Genomic DNA, 19338 nt, shown 5'->3' on the forward strand with positions numbered 1-19338 from the left:
AGAATTTTGTAGTCTGCCGGTTAGATAAGGATGCCTTTAAGTATAATGTAATGGTTATGCGATTATAATTGAATATCTAAAACTTTAGTTTCGTTATTAAAGACTACTAACAGAAGGTTTGCTTTCGATCTGTATCACACAATTAAACAACTTCTACTTCTGCATTAATGTTTTCAGTTTATTTTAAAATCGTTTGGTTTGGGTTCGTACTTCACCTACATCATGTTGACAACTTTCTATGAATTTCTAAACAAAAATAAACAGTGGATGTGACCGTGCCCGTTTGCAATCACCGCGAAGGTCCGCGTTTAGATTGGAAAATTAAAAATAACTATTTGTTTGACGAGGTTAACAACTGACTGTCGCATCTCGTCACAAGTCGCGACCACAGCCACTGAATGACACTTGGTTTATTATCTCTCCGAGTATTTTCTGCGACTGACAACACCGATATTATTATTAATAGTAGATTTCTTAATTTTAGTTTTAATTTCTTGTCATCGCAGACAGTTTGACCTTCCTTATGTAATCGAACTGATGAATATTATATTCTTGGATTAATGGCGAAAACGAAATGAAAGTTGTAAGCAATTCAATGATTTACCTACAGCTAAAACTCTCGTTTAGTTGTTTTCAGCGTAAAACTGTGTCATATATTTTGGCTTAAAGAATAAATTCATCTTTCTTTTGTTTATAAATAACCTGTAACCGGAACAAATATACGGCACACCGTCTGAAGCGAAGGTGCGAATCGATGCGCGGGCGCCTTAAGCTCAGCCACAAAGCTTCGCAGCGCTAGTCGGCCTGCACACTCGACACAGAGCACACGCGCTCACACGCGCACGCGAGTCTCCGCCCGCTACGATCGCGATTATCAAACCAAAATAAACTTTAAGCTTTTGAGGATTTTTATAAACAAATATGCCCGAATAAATAAATCAAGATGTCGTTCTGTAGAATAACTGGTCGCAGTCGAGGGCTACCGAAGCCCAACTATTTCCCGCTACTCGCCCCTATCTCGCCTGCTGACGCCAAGCGATGCTGCAGGATCACCGGAAAATCTTACGGGCTGCCTTCACACCACTACATTCCAGTACTTCTAACCGCCCGCTCATCGAAGGCAAAATGTAAAATAACAAATGTATCCGGCGAACTGGGACCACATCACTACTCACCTGAGATTAACTATGGCAACAGAAAACACGAAATTCTTCCAGACTACAGATATATTTTCCCTGTACTCGACGGTTCTACGGAAGCACAGAGATGCCTGATGGAAATGTTACTCGGCAAGCAAGTTACAGAAGATAAGCGTTACGTGTATACCGTGCAAGAGAGAAGATGCAGCTTGGTGTTTTCTGCTCAAATGGAAGCGGCAGTGCGAGATGGTGACGTCAGAGATGTCATGCTGGCTAAAGATTCTGATACTGTGTTGATAAAAACAAAGCATGGTCGCAGTGTCTCTATGGACTTTAAGGATTTCACTGAAGACGTTGAAATGTATGAAGGTGAAGGACCAAACGCAGAGGTACTAAAACAAAGAGAAATTGAAGAATTAGAAGAAAAGAAAAAGAAGAGGAAGCGAACTGCTGGACTGTCTTCTATGAAGAAAATATTTGAAAACAAAGAGAAGTTAGCCGAGGTAGAAGAAATTGAGGAAGAAAAGTTACGTGTCGAACGAAAAGCGAAAAAGGCAAAGTTTGAAGAAATTAAACATGATGTCAAAACATTTAGCTATAATAGCTTTGACGCGCACCATATGCGGTCTAAGTCAAGTATTATAGCGTGTGCTAGTGAATGGAGAGACCAAATGCACCCAATTATCGAGACGTGGGATTGGGAAACATTTGAGAAAGATGTAACTAACGAGCGCATCGTACCCAAAGCAACTAAATTACCAACGCCGGTAAAAATAACTCCACACCACTGTGATGCGGAAATTTATGAAGTTGACCGAAATGTCGGTGAAGTGTCCATACCGTTAGAAATAGTGCCTTGTGTCAATCCCTTAAAACCGATAAAGACACGTCCATCGGAAACAGTTTTGAGTGCCGTTAAGGAAATACCTAAAGAACGTTTGACCGACACGGCAGATGTTATAGAAAAGTTAGTGGAAAGTGATAAAGTTGATCTTCTTCCAACAATGGAAAATCTTGCTGAAGTTGTGAAAAATATTAAAAAAGGAAAGAGAGAGAAAGTGGCTAAAATATCTGGTCTTACATTAGATATAAATAAGGCGAAGACATTTGTTCCTGGCCAAGTGGTTAATACGCCACAAGGCCCGGTTTTCGTTCCTGGACAAACAGTTGAGACTCCAATCGGCCCCGTATTTGTACCTGGCTTAAGTGTAAATACTCCAGCTGGCCCAGGATTGATTCCTGGTCACATTGTAACCAATGAAAATACAAATGAACCTTTCTTCCTCGCGGGTCAAGTACTGCAAACATCAAATGGAGAAGAATTTGTTTGTGGACAAACTATGAAAAACAAAGATGATACTTATCGCTTTGCTGAAGGTCAAACTGTACTTTCCGAGGAAGGCCTCAAGTTTGTACCTGGTAAGATAATAAATACCGGTCCCGAGGACGTGTTTGTACCTGGACAAACTTTGATGACACCGGAAGGAGTACAATTTATTCCTGGACAAACAATGATGGAGAATGATGGCATAACATTCACTCCTGGACAAAATGCGAAGATTAATAATGAATGGCAGTTTGTGCCTGGACAAGTGTTGCACCAAGATGACGAATTACATTTCGTACCAGGAGCAACCATAGCTACTCCCAATGGCCTTAAATTTGTTCCAGGTCAGACAGTTTCTATTGATGGCGAAACTTGCTTCATACCTGGTATTACGAAAACAAGAAGCAACAATGAGCTGGAGTTTGTTCCTGGAACTACTGTTGAAACTATCGATGGGCCGAAGTTTATTGAAGGGCAATTAGTACACACTGACTGTGGTGAGAAATTCATGCCGGGCAAAACAATCGTCCAAGCAGACGGACATGTTGAATTTTCTGTTGCAAAGTCTATTGAAGATATCACATTCAGTGAAGGTGCGCCTGTGGGGCTGCCTATTGATATAAAAACATGTTCTCTTTCTGAAGAATCATTGTATGTGTTTGGACACATGGTGCAAACAGCGAAAGGAATTGAATTTTATCCCGGACCAAGAATGCCAAAACTAGAAGGCAAGGTCGTCCCAGGGCGACTTGTAAAGAATGAAGCTAACGAATCTCGATTTGTTCCTGGAATGATGGTTGAAGGCATATTCGTTCCTGGTCAAATAGTATTTACAGAAAATGGAGAACAATTTGTCCCCGGTCAAGTGGTGGATACAGCAGATGGACCCAAATTTGTTCCTGGACAAGTTGTAAATACCAAATCTGGACCTAAATTTGTTCCTGGTCAGACCATACACACAATCGACGGCCCACGTTTCGTACCTGGACAAATTATTGAAACTAAAGCTGGCCCAACATTCATCCCAGGTCAAGTTATTTCCACAGAAGACGAAGGTTCAAGGTTCGTGCCTGGTCAAGTGGTTGACACCGAGGAAGGTCCAAGATTTGTCCCCGGTAGAGTTATAGAAACTGATGATAATGGTGTAACATTTATTCCTGGACAAATTGTTCAGACTCCGGAAGGATTGAAGTTCGTTGCCCCTGATCTTACTGAGGGCGATGAAGGACTTGAGTTTTCCGTTCAAAGTTTTGTTGTCACTCCTGAAGAATTAAAGTTACTCAAAGTCAAAACAAACCCGAACGATACTACTTCAACAAAGGGAGAATTGACTATAGATACAAACATGCTACGACAACTTTCCGAAGCTGGAATGTCAATTGGTAGACAAGTACCCGCTGAGTTACCTGCTATCAATGTTGTACTGAATCATACAAGGAATGCTGAAGCACTGAAGGCTTTTGTTACTGATTTTGGTTTAAAAGATGAAGTAGCAAATCAATTGATGGATGTAATCACTTCAATTATTGAAATGAGTGCTCATTTGAAATCCGAAATTCACGAAAATCACAAAGAAAATGGATTATCAAATGACATGAAAAAGAAAAATGGCAAAAAACGAATGGATATGCAAGATCATGTTGGGTACACTGGCGGTAATGGACAATCAGCTCACCAAGAACATGTCAAAAACTCAATCGCTGCTGCTGTGCTAGCTGCACTGGTTACTGCAGAACAATTCGAAGAAGTAAATAACAACAATAGCAAAGAAAAATATCAGATGATTCTAAAATCTATTGACACTATCTTAGGAAAAACTATTGATGAAGATCTCGTATCTGCTATGTTTAATATTCTGCAAAAGGAAGAAGATAAAGAATTGCTTCGTGAAGAAATCCTTGAGAACTCCTCCCAACCTAAGGTCGAATTGATCAAAATTGCCGTCAACAACACTCTGCACAAACATTCCTTCACTGAAGATGATATTATTGAAAAATTCGGAGAATATCTGAGCAGCGAGAATGAAGTCCTGGGGCCAGCCTTTAAAAATATTTCAAAAATCGACTCCAGCCTCCTTCATCACGTTCTTGGTCGTATTTCAGAATCTATTTCATTCGTGAAGTCTGACCGTGAAGTCACAGAAACATTACAGAAGGCGATAGTCTGTGCGGTGCAAGAGGCGAGTACCAAGGAGTTGGAAGTATTATTCCAAGACAAGGATAAAGAAAGCCTTAAAGAGTTAATTACGCAGTCCGTCGGACTTGCGAGAATTCTAGGCCTAAGAGATGTGGCCTCCAATTTACTATCGGTGGTAAATGATGAAGACAGTATGTCTAAAATAGCATCCGACCCTACAAGCCTGAACATTCTGAAGAGACTGACTGTCATGCGTAAACTGGCTGATAACACACCGAGCTTGCATTCCGCGCTACACAAACTGGAAACTGACCCATCACTGGCTCGCACAGATCCTAAACTAAGGGATTTAGTAAGAGAAAGTGCTGCGTTAATGATTGTTCCAGAGGAAACTCCATTGATGACTTCTGAAGACGTTCCATTGAATTTACTAGACCCAGAGAACAGCCTGGCAATGGAAGACTTTTTATTCCAAAGAAGAAAACAGAAAGGAGCTTTATTGATTATGAAGAAAGGTTTGCAAGCAGTGGTTCCCCGCGAAGCGAGTCGCGCCGTACTGACTGGTGAAGTCGCGTACACAGTGCTCGATGAAAATGGAATTCGACACTTTGAGCCACTGCACGTATTCTCAGCTTTAAACCTCAGTCAGCCAACAGCGCACCGTTTCTCAATGTACAGCTGTCCTGTAGTCGATGATGACGACGAAGACCTGCAGTCGTTCACCGGGTACTGCAACATCAGCAACAATCAGAAGATCACTAGACTGGGCGGCTGGTCGCGCAGATACAGCGGCGTCCTGCTAGACAGAGAGAACACTAGGAGTCGAATGAGTAGCTTAGAAACCACACCGAGTTACAAACGATACCCGTCACGTTCCATGTCCAGTTCTAGATCTAGGTCTAGTTGTAGTAGGAGCCCGCCTAAGGTAATATTTTAGAAATACTACGGGTTCAACGCTTAAATACAATATCAGGGACAAGCTGAACAGTTTGTTTTGTTTTGTTACAGGTAGAAGACGTTGTGGTTGCATCAGCTGACTACGCAGCTGCTGCTGACGACGAGGTGTCTCTGAAGGCCGGCGACATCGTAGAGGTTCTCGACACCAAGTCAGCCCTCGGATCAAAGTGAGTACATATTTATTATTGGCATGGGCTTTGCACAACTGTGCCCTCATTGATGTATTTCGTAAATAAACTGTACAGACATGCGCGCGATGTGAAACTGATCGTTACTCCAACTCTAAACTCGGTTACCAAAATAATATTTAGTTAAATAGTTTTTCATACATCAATTTATTAATAACAATCATCCAATTCGAAATGTGTATAACCGAGTTACAAAAACTTCATTGTGTGTAACAAATTAAGTAAATAATTAAATGTCGTTAGTATTTTCTAACTGTTGATTTTATAATTTGGTTCATCGTAATATATTGCTCCCCATTTTGAATAATACAAATATAACAATACGATAATGTTCGACTGTTGTCCATAACCGATCCGTAAATAATTGCATTACCACTTGTAACTGTCCACTCGGCCGCGAGGAGCTGTCTCCCACAGCCCGCGCGGCACATCTGTAACTCGATACACTCCAACTCCACACGTAGAACATAACAGCCCACTGACACCTCCAAGTGCCAGTATCGAGTTCGCCAGCGGGAATGTGTTGCGGAAGGAGTATAAATGTCAAGAATGCATTTTAATAGCTCCGATGCGTCCAGCATTCCTGCTGCGACTTCGATACTGTGTAATTTTAGCGGCGAGTTCGTTGCACCGCCGTTTGCGCAACACACTATAATATATCTTAATTTACACGTTTGTTTTTTCCATCTCACGTGTGAACACATTAATCTCCATTATCATTTCGACGCCTTCGAATAACTACTACTGGAATCTGGAATTAATCGAAGGGACAGCTTCTTGCATCGCGAAATTTGGGTTACTCAACATTCTCGGATATTTGAGGAGCTACACGGCCTTGACAGGCGTTCCATTCACATCTACATCACTCCTATCAACATTGATCTTCAAAATTGAAATGATGCACTTAGCTGACTTGTCTCTAACGTTTCAAAACCAAACATATAGTAATCACCACATAAACTAATAAGTATCACAGCAATAATACATCACCACGTACTAAGACCACCACCATTGCCTCACGATCACCGCTGATGACGTAATAAATAAAGACATTGTTGATGCAGGTACAGAGGCCGCGTATATTGTTACGAGAATCATTTCTTCAAAACCAGAGGTCCATCCTTGGACTATGTGTTTAGCGTTCCGACCTACAAAATGTACTATCATTGATATGAAGAGAGAAGACGGATCATGTCGCATTGTACATACCTTCGCTTGCACATCGTCATGTATGTTGTATTTATCATTACTGTTGTGATCGACATATTACTGTATTGTGATAACTATGTATCATTACGCCACTGTGGCTTGACACATTCATATGTTATATGTTTACGTTTGTGTATCATTTAGGAACTTATGTAATAAAGGTAATAAAGTTCTCGGAGTTTCTTTTCACTACAGAATGGTTTAGGCAGGCGAGTATACAGGTTCATGTGATGTAAATAAAATTCCGATACAACTGGTATTTAGTTCGCTCGAAGTAAATCAACATTGCACACGACGATACGCCCACACACATTATCGGACATCACTCTAGCGTTTAATTTTATGATTTGAATTTATTATGAAGCTCGCTTGATGGTAAATGGTTGTCCTATTTAAAAGTAACATAAATTAAACCAATCTGTAATAAATAGCTGTAGCAAGTAATCTGTATACCAATGAATCCTAAGATATTTACCTACTTGAATTTCAGCTTCTTGATAGTTCAAGCATAATTAAGTTACTAGATTACCTTACTGAAAGAGTTAACTCGTCACAATCACTCATTTCATGAACAAGTGAATTAAATGTTGTATGTATTTAGTTATAGACGAAACTTGATTATTTCTAAGCAGCTATAGTATAATGATTATTATTTAAGAATAAGATATCGAACCCTTGTGATAGAATGTGGAATAAATGCTAGTATATTTAGAAGATGTTGTTATTGCTAGTTGTCGTAGAAACACACGTAAGCGCCGTGTTCTCCCGCAATATTTATGGGTGACTTTTATGAGTAATATAGATTTTTTTCTTTAGAAAAAGAATTCTGAGTCACAGATATCATGATATTATTTTCAACTATTATATATAACTTCGTGTACACGTGTTATTTACTTTGTAATAAACAAACATAGCTATATAGGTACTATAAATAGTCGTAGCATTATATTATTAAAACCTATAATCAAACTAAATGTAGGTCAGTGACCTTCTTATAGTTTTAATACACCATAACTTTATTAGTAGCACACTATAAATACCAGATATCTATAAACCCTATAATATCAACAAACCAAGTATCATTTCTTTCTCGGAACTCAAGTATCTGGAAATTCCAGCAGTGGCCATAAAGTGGACATGAAACGTTTAGGAGGATATTTGTGAAATAGTGGGAAAATTCCCGGGTGAAGCCGCAGGGCAGGGCATACGGTGAGGTTGGCAGGTCTGGCGGGCTGCCAGTCTCGTCCAGGTAGCACATTGGCAATGGCACTTACATTCACAGTCTCATATCAAATAGTCTGCTTCCAACGCCACTGTAATGGACTTTCTGACGCTTCTATTGCTCTTAAAGTGTACGCGAATTAATTTACTCGACTCGCACGTTTTGTAATGTTTAAATGAGTCGCGTGCGACGACTTGTTTAACATTTCTCTGCTAAAGCAAGTAGGATACCTATGTATTGTTAGGAACAAACGATATAATATATAAACCCCTACATATTCGTTTTAAAACTGACATGGTCACTAGTAATATCTTTAGAACTTAAAACGGGATATTTACCATGTTTATTACCCTACATATTGTTTTAAGAGATACGTAGAAACCATCAGATATAGATAATGTAGTAATATTCCATTCCTACATTAAATCTGGTAATTGATTGAGCCCACATTTAGTTCATAAGACCTACCAACTTAACTAAATGATCTCTAATATTTAGGCTTGAAGTGCACTCGACTGTACTTTGTAGTTTCGTAGGTAATTTGGTAATATTAGTTGATGGATACTCTATTGGTAAACTCCATAATAGACCTAATTTCCTAAATCAATCGACCCTGAAACAACTATAAAGGCCTCCTAAATATTCTGGAACTAACCTTACCCAACCGGATCAGTCCAGCAGCAAACACCATGTCCTAGTTCACTTGCGTCAGTAAACTTCCTCTCTACAAGGTTTTCCTGTGATTGAGTAGGTACTAGTGCTATTTATTGGGATATTTGTGAAGCAATTTCAATTATAGGGTCTACTGCTTTTTAAAGATTGGCAGGTAAGCCAGAAGCGTTCGTTATCTCTTCCTACCCCAATAGGAGGTGCTAATGTTTGGGTGAAGAATATATTATGAGCCTATTTATTACCGTACAGATTGTTTTCGACCTGGAATTATAAGAAGCTGTTTTAATAATTATATTATAGTATTTTAAGAATACATAAACAAATGACATAAAAGATGTTTAGTATCTGTATGGTTTGTTAACTTAAGTCTGAAGAGTAATTTAACTGAGATAAAATATGAGGACTTTAATGTATTTGAATCTAGACGAAAATGCTGCTTTTAAAAATACTATCATAAGTGTAGGTGCCTACCTATTTGCTGTATCTAGAGATACATTGCCAATAAGTACCTAGGTAGGTATGTATACCAATATTACACACATCCAATACAACAACGTAGTAAAACCCAAACAGTTTACATTATAATTATAATGTTGCACAAGTTTATTAAGGGGAGGTAGCTCCAACAATTACGAGTTAACCCCATTCCGAACTGTGTCGTATTGACGTCACGCCGTTTCTGGGACAGCCACAAATAACCGCACGCCAACTTAGGATGTACTGTGCCTTAAATGACTGCTGGATACTTTGACGGACGGAATAAAAACTAAATTGTGTCATCGACCTAGCGAGGTTACCGAGGCTCCAGCTCGAAGCAGGAGTAGGAACGGGGTGGCTTTTTTGTATAATAACTATCTTGAGACACTAAATTAATTAACAAATTGGGTTACTCACGTAAAATATTGAGAAAAGCTCTACTAGTTTCGAGTCACAGCGGGACTCTTCCTCACAAGCCGCATGTGGCGCAATGAAGTCATTGACATCAAGAATCCCAGTGTGACTTGACTCTTAACTTGAAACTAGTAGAGCTTTTCTCATTATTTTACGGAGTGGTTTTCAGTTAGTAAGAGTCTACACACTAAGTACCTCTCGCCTCACCTAAGGCGAAAGAAGTCATACGATAACTTTCCCTACTCAATAAAAACCAACAATAAAAGCTACCTTTTATCCAAAAAGAAATTAGGTATAAAGACATTTTGCCAGTCATGATGACTAACCTGCGAAGATGGATGATGGAAATAGGAACACATTGACTTCTTTAATTAGTGATGGTACAAACATTGTGTGATGTGTGTGTGATGCCTGTCTGCGTACGGTGTACGGTGCGATGACTTTATCAAATGTGGCCTCAATTATATATTTCCCTGGCGAAGTGAAAAACGTGAATTGTTTATATGATTTACTTCTTATAAATAATTCACGTTTTTCACATTCTGGGTTTAGTTAATGAAAATATTTATACTTACTATAGTTGTGGATTAAAAAGTCATTGAACTATTAAGATTGTAATAGGTAACTATTAGTTCCTATACTGGTTCTCCCATACTCTAACCTGCACTTACCGAATAAATTTCTGACATCCATGGTGCAATTGGCCCTTTCAAATTGAAACGAGGATTGTTTTTATCAATGATATGAAAGTAATACACCGTAGTTCATACTAATATACATAAGTGCTACTGTGTGTAGGTAGGAAAAGCTTTCAAAGACTAAGTAATAATTATAAGAACTTAAAGAGGATGTTATTTGGCGGTAGCATAGAAATGATTGCAGTGAGGTAAAAACATTACCAGCGTTCTTTGTTAATCAATGTGATGATAATTTATGAATGCTTAAAAATATTGTCTAGTTTCACCTTTATATTTATCCATGAATAATATGTTTATATACCAATATATTTTACTCACAGAAGTGACAAAATGTGCCACTCCAATCAGTCTAGATCTAGCCAAACAAATGCATACGGCGCGTTGCGTTTCGCGCACGATATTATAGAGCCATCAGACCAATACAGGGCCCCAGTAGGACTGATGCCAAACTCGGAGCTGCAAACTACCTAGACTAGTTGGTTGTGAGTTACCGGGGCTCTGGCTCGAAGAGCAGGAGTAAGAACGGACGGTTCTTACTCAGTAATGAGTCTGACACTTCTTCTCGCCTCACCCTAGGCGAAAGAAGAAATTAGATGACTTTCCCCCCTCAAAATAAAACCAAAGAGATCTATAGTTATAGCAAAATACCTATGTGGTATTTAGCTTATACCACTGTAATTTCTTAGAAAAAATAAAAAAAATGGATGCGCACTTTAAGTGGGTGCTTCTGCCAAGAAGTGGGAAACCCGATCGTGTATCTACGACAGATCACATGATGCAACCTGATCCAGTTCAGCCGTGACAGTGAGGTGTCTCCCACGTCACATGACGGCACGCCACAGCCTCGCCTGTCCGGGCGAACATTATTTATTATAAAATATGTCCGTATTGTTGTCAAAAAGTTACCGTAAATCACTTTGTTTTATGACTGGCCGTGGGGTTTCAAACCACCGTGTTACTACTCTCGCGAACCCACGGGTTTGACGCAATTTGATTTACCTTCTCTTGATTTTTTTATTTATCGGGAGATAGTCATCGTTTAAACTATTTAGACTAGTGCAACACGTGGTATCACTTGTTTTACTCAATGGTTATGTATCACAGCATAGCATCACATAAGCAGACATGGTCATGGTCACCCATGTCTCTGGTCAAAAATTTTGTAGGACTTAGGACAGTAAATTCTAGAGTCGCGGAATGGTTACAGGTGTGTGTAAAGAATGTGAGGTTTGCAAAAAAAATACATAAAATTAGTAAGTTTTCATCGGCACAAATAGCAGATTTCGAGGAGGTGAACCATTATTAAAGAAAGCGTGAAGCGTTAGCCCTTTAAAGCTTAATAGTTTCCAGATAAAGTACCTATAGGACACATAAATGGATAATACTTTAGAAGATTATTTATGTGTGTATTTAGTTTACCTACACACTATTAAATCTTAGACATCTTAACAACGTGGTTCAGTCGTTTAAAGACTTTACCTCGACGCATATCCTAGACTATGCAATAAATCGTCTTTACAATATTTAACTTTAATATTCTCAGTTACAGCTGATCGGTCCAGAGTACGTTTAAATATTTACTACCTATTTACCTCGAGCCAATAAATAAGAACGCTTTTATTTACGAATACCTACAAACATGAGGAATTTCCCTGAAACTCACTTGGCAGGCGTATCGAATTTTTCCACGACAATAAATGTTTTGAAAGATTTTCCTTTTTAAACGGACGGCTTTGTGAGTCAGCCTGTAAGGTACCCTGCACTGTGCACACGGTACCCAGATGAGGACAATTTCTGAGTATAATGTACTTGAGCTGGCTAGTCATCGTTCGACTTAGTAGTCGACTGAGATTATATTATGATCATTAAATATTAGGGAAGGAAAACAGGAAAATTTGTTGAAGATTTCGTCATAATTTTCAGAAAAAATAGTTACCCCAATCGCCTCTCTCTAATAGTGTTTCGGTTGTTTTAAATAATAGGATAGTGAAACTTTATGTCAAGTTTAACTGAGTTTGTAAAAGTTTTATACATGATGATTGGCACTATACAAGGCAACCAATAATATTTTAATTTTAAGTAAAATATCCGTGGTGCTTGGCGACTGGATTTCTTCAAGTTGTGCAGTCTCTTTTGTGCCTTAAGGCTTAAGTCATCCTGTCTCCTGCATTAAATTCACCGAGGGAAGTGGAAACTATCGTTTTCTTTTCTTCTCCTCTAATAACATCTTCTGATTTGTTTCGTTGCGGGATCCAAGACAGTCATTCATTTCCCTGGGACGCGCCGGACTTCAGTGTTCCGGTGTTTTCATGTTTGTATCTACTGTAGATCCTGGCTTACAGGAGTTGCAGCGGTATGGGAGGTTGTGGCGGGCTTGTCCCATTAAAAAAAAAAAAAAAAAAAAAAAGGCAACCAATATTAAAAGGTTCTTAATTGACACCGTTATTTATTAGTTAGCGACCATTATATTTTAATCAAACGATATCTACGGAAACCATTTACCATCAACGGCGTCAAGTAATAACATGTATAAATACCTACTAAGTATACAGTACTTACCTTCAAACAGATTATGCTCAGACAATTTTGACTCCGTCATAGGTACAAGCAAAATACACGACATAAATCCCTTTACTACACAGCTCAAATTCCAACAACACTCTACAAACAGAGAACTACAAAACGATCCCAAAACAATCTTGTTCAAATGTGTGTCCTCTCATGAATGGAGACTAACAACCATTTCATCCAATAACATGGTCCCTACCCGTCCAGGAAGCCCCGGCTCGACCCGGAGCTGGACATCAAGGCCGAACTATTGGACGCCTCCGCCGCCAAGCACAAGTTGGCAGTCCGACCCAAGAAGAACCACCCCAGGAAAAAGACTGTCACCTCCAAGACTGATGACGCAGGAAGGTAAGAGGATCTTCTAGATTAAGCAGCAAATTAGAAGGAGTTTATAATGTTCTGAAATATGGTAGGGGTACAAGAGAACCAAAACTGAAATGTTAGTCCAAAAATAACTAGATAGTTATTTTAAGAAGAAATTTCAACAATTTGGCACTACATATTACACACATTTTTTTTTATTTGGGCTCATATACCTACGTAGCTGTAGAAACTACACTTTACTTTATTATACACAAAATCAATTCAATGGAGAGTTACACAAAATTCCAAGTATTATATCGACCATCCTAGTTTAAGTTAAGGTTTTTTATAATGCGCCATGATTTCCAACGTCACTAACCCAACGTAGGACACTGCGAAAGTTTCTATGGATGGAGTTGTCAGCACGAACAATATAGCAACAAGTTGTCGTGACCGTGTTAGCGTCTGGGCGTGCTGTCTCAGTATATAACGGAGTACATAATGTGCCTGTTACATAACAATGATGTATTAGTGTGCGGTTAAAAGCTACGCGACCTCATTACGTAGTGTTACGAAATATCGCGCGATTTGCGAATACTGTCGCCTAGCGGTGACACGCGGTGTCACCTCGGAGTTTTGTTCAAATGTTTAAATTTAATTTTAGTTACAGTTTTTATTTTAATCGAGGTGCACTAATGAGAATCTCTACAAAACCCGTGTGAGACTCACCTGATTTTAACTAAACTAATTTACTCAACTCAGATATCTTCTATTTAAAATGGGCAATCGGATATTTTGGTAAACCGTCACATAAGTAAGCGGATAAAAACATTTCAAATACAAAATTAATCAAGTAGGTACGCATTTAGGTAACAACAACAGCTAAGCAAGAAATACAAACACACAACCCTAGTTTCTATATAGCGAATCTCCGTCTCCGTCTAGTCACCATTGACAGGCTAGTAATGGCTTCCTCTCCCAGCAGCGTGACATAAAAATATGAGTACACAAGTAAGCACTCCGATATATCGGTCAAGATCCGAGCGTGACCGACCATGCTCGTCGCTCGATGCAGTTTTTAATAGTTCGTCCCCAATAACTAATACTTTCGCATATTAAATTAAGATTCGAGCTTTGATCTTATTTATTTGATAGCCAACAAGTCTAGCTGATTATTAAAATATAAAAATTAATGTGCTTGTCGCCTGTGTGTTTTCAAATCAGATTTAGATTAAGATTAGATTTTCAAAAATATAAGCTTGTAGCTAACTGTTACGTGACGATAACCTCTCTTTTATTAATTCTGGATATTTACTCAACAACGTAAGATAAACCTTATATTTTACTTATAGATATTTTTTGTGTCTCCCTTTTCTACTAAGAATAGGTTAATAACCTAGGTTAAGAAAAGTCACTTTACTGTATATATTTTCGTTTCCCTGTCTATCCCTAAATACACTTGACAGACATATTAGTATACAGTAATTTTGTTTGCTCATTTCAATCCCACATAAGAATAGTCCCACCTACTCAGGTGGGACTATTATTGAGGTATTCTTTTTATCTACTTTTTTTACGTGAATGCTAGAGGAAAATCAAATTGTAAATTTTCATTTGTTGTTGTGTGCCGATATTTTTTTAGTGTTGCGTTGGAGAATTCGCAGAAGTAATCTGGACAATCTAATCTAAGTTTTTATTTTATAAAACATATCTTTATCTTATCTTACTAATATTAGGTATAAATGCATTTGTTTGGTACTCGATCACGTCTAAACCGCTGAAGGGATCGGGATGAAAAAACAGGGGTAGAATACAGGAATAAAACATAGGATACTTTTTACCTGAAGCAACTTGCAGAAGCTAATACCTATACATTTAAGGTTCATAATTTATGTTTTTTTTTACTTATTATGTTTATAGGGGAAAGTGGGGTAAACGCGAACGCGGGGTAAACCCGAACCCAATAGTTTTAATATGTTAGAAAGATATAGCCGTATATCACTCTCCGGTAACTCAAAGATCACGCCACCACCAGTGCCAGTCAACGACACGGGAGACGCGGACGCATGTACTTTTCAAGGTATGTCAATTTTAATATTTTCAATGTTTTCGATGTAAGTTTTTGGTAAATTGAACTTGGTGTAGCTTTATTTCTATTGAGAATAGTTATTTAACCTTTACATAGTGGGAAACTTACATACTAACCATTCAAATGACAGTGACGCATTTGCTAAAAGTTTTAGAACCTAAAACATTTTTTCCATTTTATTTTTTTCGACCCGGTGGGGTAAAGGCGAACGCTTCATGTGGGGTAATCTCGAACATTTAGCATTATCCCTCTCTCCTTTTTTGTTTCCCAACTATCCACTGCCAAATAGGGTATAGTGTTTTCCAGTCTATATTGATTTCTTTGTGGTGCTAAATTATGTTGTCGGGTGATTTTGATGATGCTAAACATCAAATAAATTGTTTCAGATGCCCCGTAATTATAAAAGAAAAACTGAAACTAAATTCAGTTGAGAGGATCTCAAAAATATATAGTCGATGTTCAAACCAACAAACTCAGCACTGGCAGAGCAGCAAATACTTATAATGTTCCAAAAACTACAATTTGCCTTAGTAATGTTAGTACGTAATTACCCCACTTGATGTTCGGCTTTACCCGACATCAGTCGGGTAAAGCCGAACACTAAGGGTTTTGTTTTTTGGTCATTTTGTTTTATTTTATTTAAAAAAATAATGATGTTGATTGGTAATACGTTAGCTAGATAAGTAAAGTTTATAATTCAATAATTAAAGAAACTCTGTGATTTGATTCCACTGTTTTATTTATATTTTCCCTTAGGTGTTCGTGTTTCCCCCACTTTCCCCTACATTTAATAGAACTAAATAATTACTGAAAGTTGTGAAGTATATGGTTAAATCCTCTTTTATAGAGAAGACTGACCAGTTGACTCACACAGTCGAGTCACAAGCTGGTTGATATTGGTGATGTACAATCAGTAATCTTTTGATGACTTTATATAATCTTTATAAATATTATTTTGAAAACAAATTGGTCCCTAAGATACAGTGAAACATTTTCCTCTTCATTCCCAGTATCCAACGTCACTTCAATAAATGTAATGAAACCGTTTTTATGATGAGTACCTACAGTCGCTTGGGAAGTTAAAGTAGCAACATAAAGATTCAGGACGTATGGTCCATATAGCTGGGTGTAATATGGGTGATGGAAACCAGACGGCCTGTCGCCCCGAGCGTAACGGATCGCGATGGTTGACCCGTCTCAATGGGTACTACCTCTATTCATGTACTTCTGACCACCTAAAGACTTGTTTTGCGCCAAATACAGAATGTATGAATTCAAGAAGATTTTGATATTATATTTTTTAGACTCCATAGTTGTTCCCAAGCTGCACTCCCTTAATTGGGCGAACGGGCTGAGCTTTTTGCTTAGGACGTTAGACTTACCTAGCTATTTATTTCAATTAGGTCTGTGTGGTATATGTCTGTTATCTTTAAAAAATAAACAGTTGTCCCGTACAGACTTGTATTTTCTCCTGTGTCGTGGGTGCTTTTACAAACATACGATTTCACATACACGTGACATCCAGACCCAAAACAACAATTTATAGATCACACAAAGAGTTATTCCGTGCGCGGCAGTCGATTGCCCAGCCACCGCGCCTACCATGCAGTATTGCATTGCATGCAGCATTTGATAAAAGAGTACCCACCTCATACTAATCGGCTTACTGTTATGTTTAAAATTGAACACTAGGAATTTGATCCAGTCTAGTCGTCGGCGCCAATTCATGAAAGCACCGCCCAGGTGTGTTGGCGAGCCCTGCACAATTGCACATGCACTCAACATGTGTCATTGGTCGTGACAAATATCATATGCTTAAGAAAATTTTAATCTAATTAATTACACACGTATTATGAAGATTGTACATTGTATATTTTCTTTTGAAGAATTTGTTTTCATTGCACAAATAAATAAATACATATGTTTATTGAATTCAAAGAGGCATTTACAATCAAACATTTTACCGAGCACACAAAGTCAAATGGACAACTCCATGTCCAGCTACAAAAATATAGCTTCTGAAAAATTACAGAAGACTCTTGCTTATACATGTTCTATTTTTTCACCTGACTGGGGACATAGTGGAAAATTATCATGGGAACTATACTTTTCGGTTTCAAATTGGCATGATTACCTATAAGCAACAATAATAAGAATATCTAAACCTTTCAAATTACGTATCACCGCATATAAACCGCACCTATCCAATAAAAACTACAACACCTGCAAGGCCTTTATAAAACAATTTCATAACTAATATAAATAGTTTACACATTGTATTACCTAAACTAACAACAGCTTTGTTATATTATTACAGCACTTCACTTTGTACATTTAGGTCAACAGAGTTAAATAAGGCATCTTTATTTGTATCCACTTCTCATACTTTTATAGTAATGTCTACATTACCGCGATGACTTGGCTCGCTGCCACCACCAGCTTCCCACTTCAGAACATTTGCCCAATTCTGTTCGATGCGATGCAATTCGCGGTTGTTATGATTTCTGTTGCATGATTTATACAAGGCCTAGTGTCAAGTCGAGAAATTATTTTGTTGATTCTAGACATGATCAGTATTTTGTCTGAATTAACTATCTCGAAACTAGCTAAAGCTTCCATACTACATTGTGATGTTTACAGTAAATCTCTCCTTAATGTAAATATGAAATGAAGCCATCAAACAAATTAAAAAGAATCGTGTCAATAACCTCTTATAGAACCTCTATCATGTGGAAGTATTCGTCCATCGATCAAAACAACGATTATAACAATAGGCAGACCTCGTTTACACACTGATGGATCATAAGTAACTCGAGCGCGTAAATCTTTAAACAAATTTACGAAATGCATTTTTATATTGCATAAATAATCTCATTACGGCTGGTCAACGTCCTCTGCGCGGAGAGAAAACTTCGCAACTACATAATCATTTCGCGGATGCGTGAGCGCGGCCAGTCTCAGGCGACCTGCCAACTTGTTGGAAACCTCTTCGGGCACTTCATTGTTGTAGAACTTCAAAGGAGAAGGTAGGGGTCGACATGTAGTGGTTTTAAAAATTGGCTTGGTCGCTGCTCTGAAAATAATCTACGGTACATTATTAGTGTTATTAAGATGGCTTGCTCCCACTCGCCGACAAACCGTTCTGTAATATACAGTTTCACTATTCTCTTATTGTCTGGCCCAGTTACCGTCCACCTATGCGGCTAATTTGGGAACGCTGGAGAAGGCCTAATTTAAATTTTGGATGCTCCAACATCTTGAATGTCATGTTTATAATTGGCAGTACCGGCAGTACCGGCGTGTCCAGTCGCCAGCGTCCACCGCGTGCTCGCTGCTCGCTCGTCCTATTTCTTTTGTTTACAACTCGCTGTTAAATGCATCCGTGATTTCCTGATGTTTTGACTTTTCATTTCAATGTTTATTTTCTCGTTTTGATCGTTGCTATACCATTGCTTAATGCTAAAATACGCGTTACGAAGCTGTCAATCTGTGCTAAGATACTTTAAAAATTAAATCACTTAAATTCTATAGTTCTGTTAACACAATTGTCTCCACCTTTAAATTGATATCTATAGGTTGCAAAAATGATGAACTAAAATAAAATTAGCAGAACAAAGCACCCGCTTTCTAGACGGACGTAACATTTTATGTGATTTGAAAGAGCGCGTTAGAATAATGGCGTCGTTAACTTTTATAGTTGAACCCAGATCTAGTAGCACTGACGTACACGCACAGGTCACACATGTACCTACATATACGTAGTACATTAATCTAGGATGTTTTCATTGCCTGCTTGGTAAACTTCCCCAGTTTACTTTGATATATATCCTACATATCTATGTATTTAAAATCTAGTTTGTAGAGTTATAGAAAAAGTTTTTAATGGTCTTTCCATACATATTTTTAAAGTATACTTGTACATGATCCAAGACAAAGCAT

General features: G+C 38.2%; 1 protein-coding gene and 1 long non-coding RNA gene across 12 annotated transcripts in view; both read left to right on the forward strand.

Moving 5' to 3' along the window:
- LOC118272581 (obscurin) overlaps positions 1-19338 on the forward strand; it is a 122710-nt gene that overhangs the window by 28113 nt on the left and 75259 nt on the right. For 5 of the 11 annotated variants that reach the window (XM_035589180.2, XM_035589203.2, XM_035589212.2 and 2 more), the window contains exons 1-3: positions 749-5527; positions 5611-5726; positions 13215-13355. In XM_035589180.2, coding sequence (XP_035445073.2) covers positions 944-5527; positions 5611-5726; positions 13215-13355 — 4841 coding nt within the window. In that variant the 5' untranslated portion in view covers positions 749-943. Of the gene's footprint in view, positions 1-748; positions 5528-5610; positions 5727-13214; positions 13356-19338 lie in introns of those variants that run through there. The other 6 variants (XM_050698665.1, XM_050698666.1, XM_035589238.2 and 3 more) reach the window with 3 other exon arrangements.
- On the forward strand, positions 15226-16125 carry LOC126911470 (uncharacterized). Its single transcript, XR_007706004.1, has 2 exons — positions 15226-15390; positions 15786-16125. It is a non-coding gene; the product is annotated as an uncharacterized LOC126911470 (long non-coding RNA).

This window comes from Spodoptera frugiperda, chromosome 15 (genome assembly GCF_023101765.2).
Source record: "Spodoptera frugiperda isolate SF20-4 chromosome 15, AGI-APGP_CSIRO_Sfru_2.0, whole genome shotgun sequence".
Taxonomy (NCBI): domain Eukaryota; kingdom Metazoa; phylum Arthropoda; class Insecta; order Lepidoptera; family Noctuidae; genus Spodoptera; species Spodoptera frugiperda.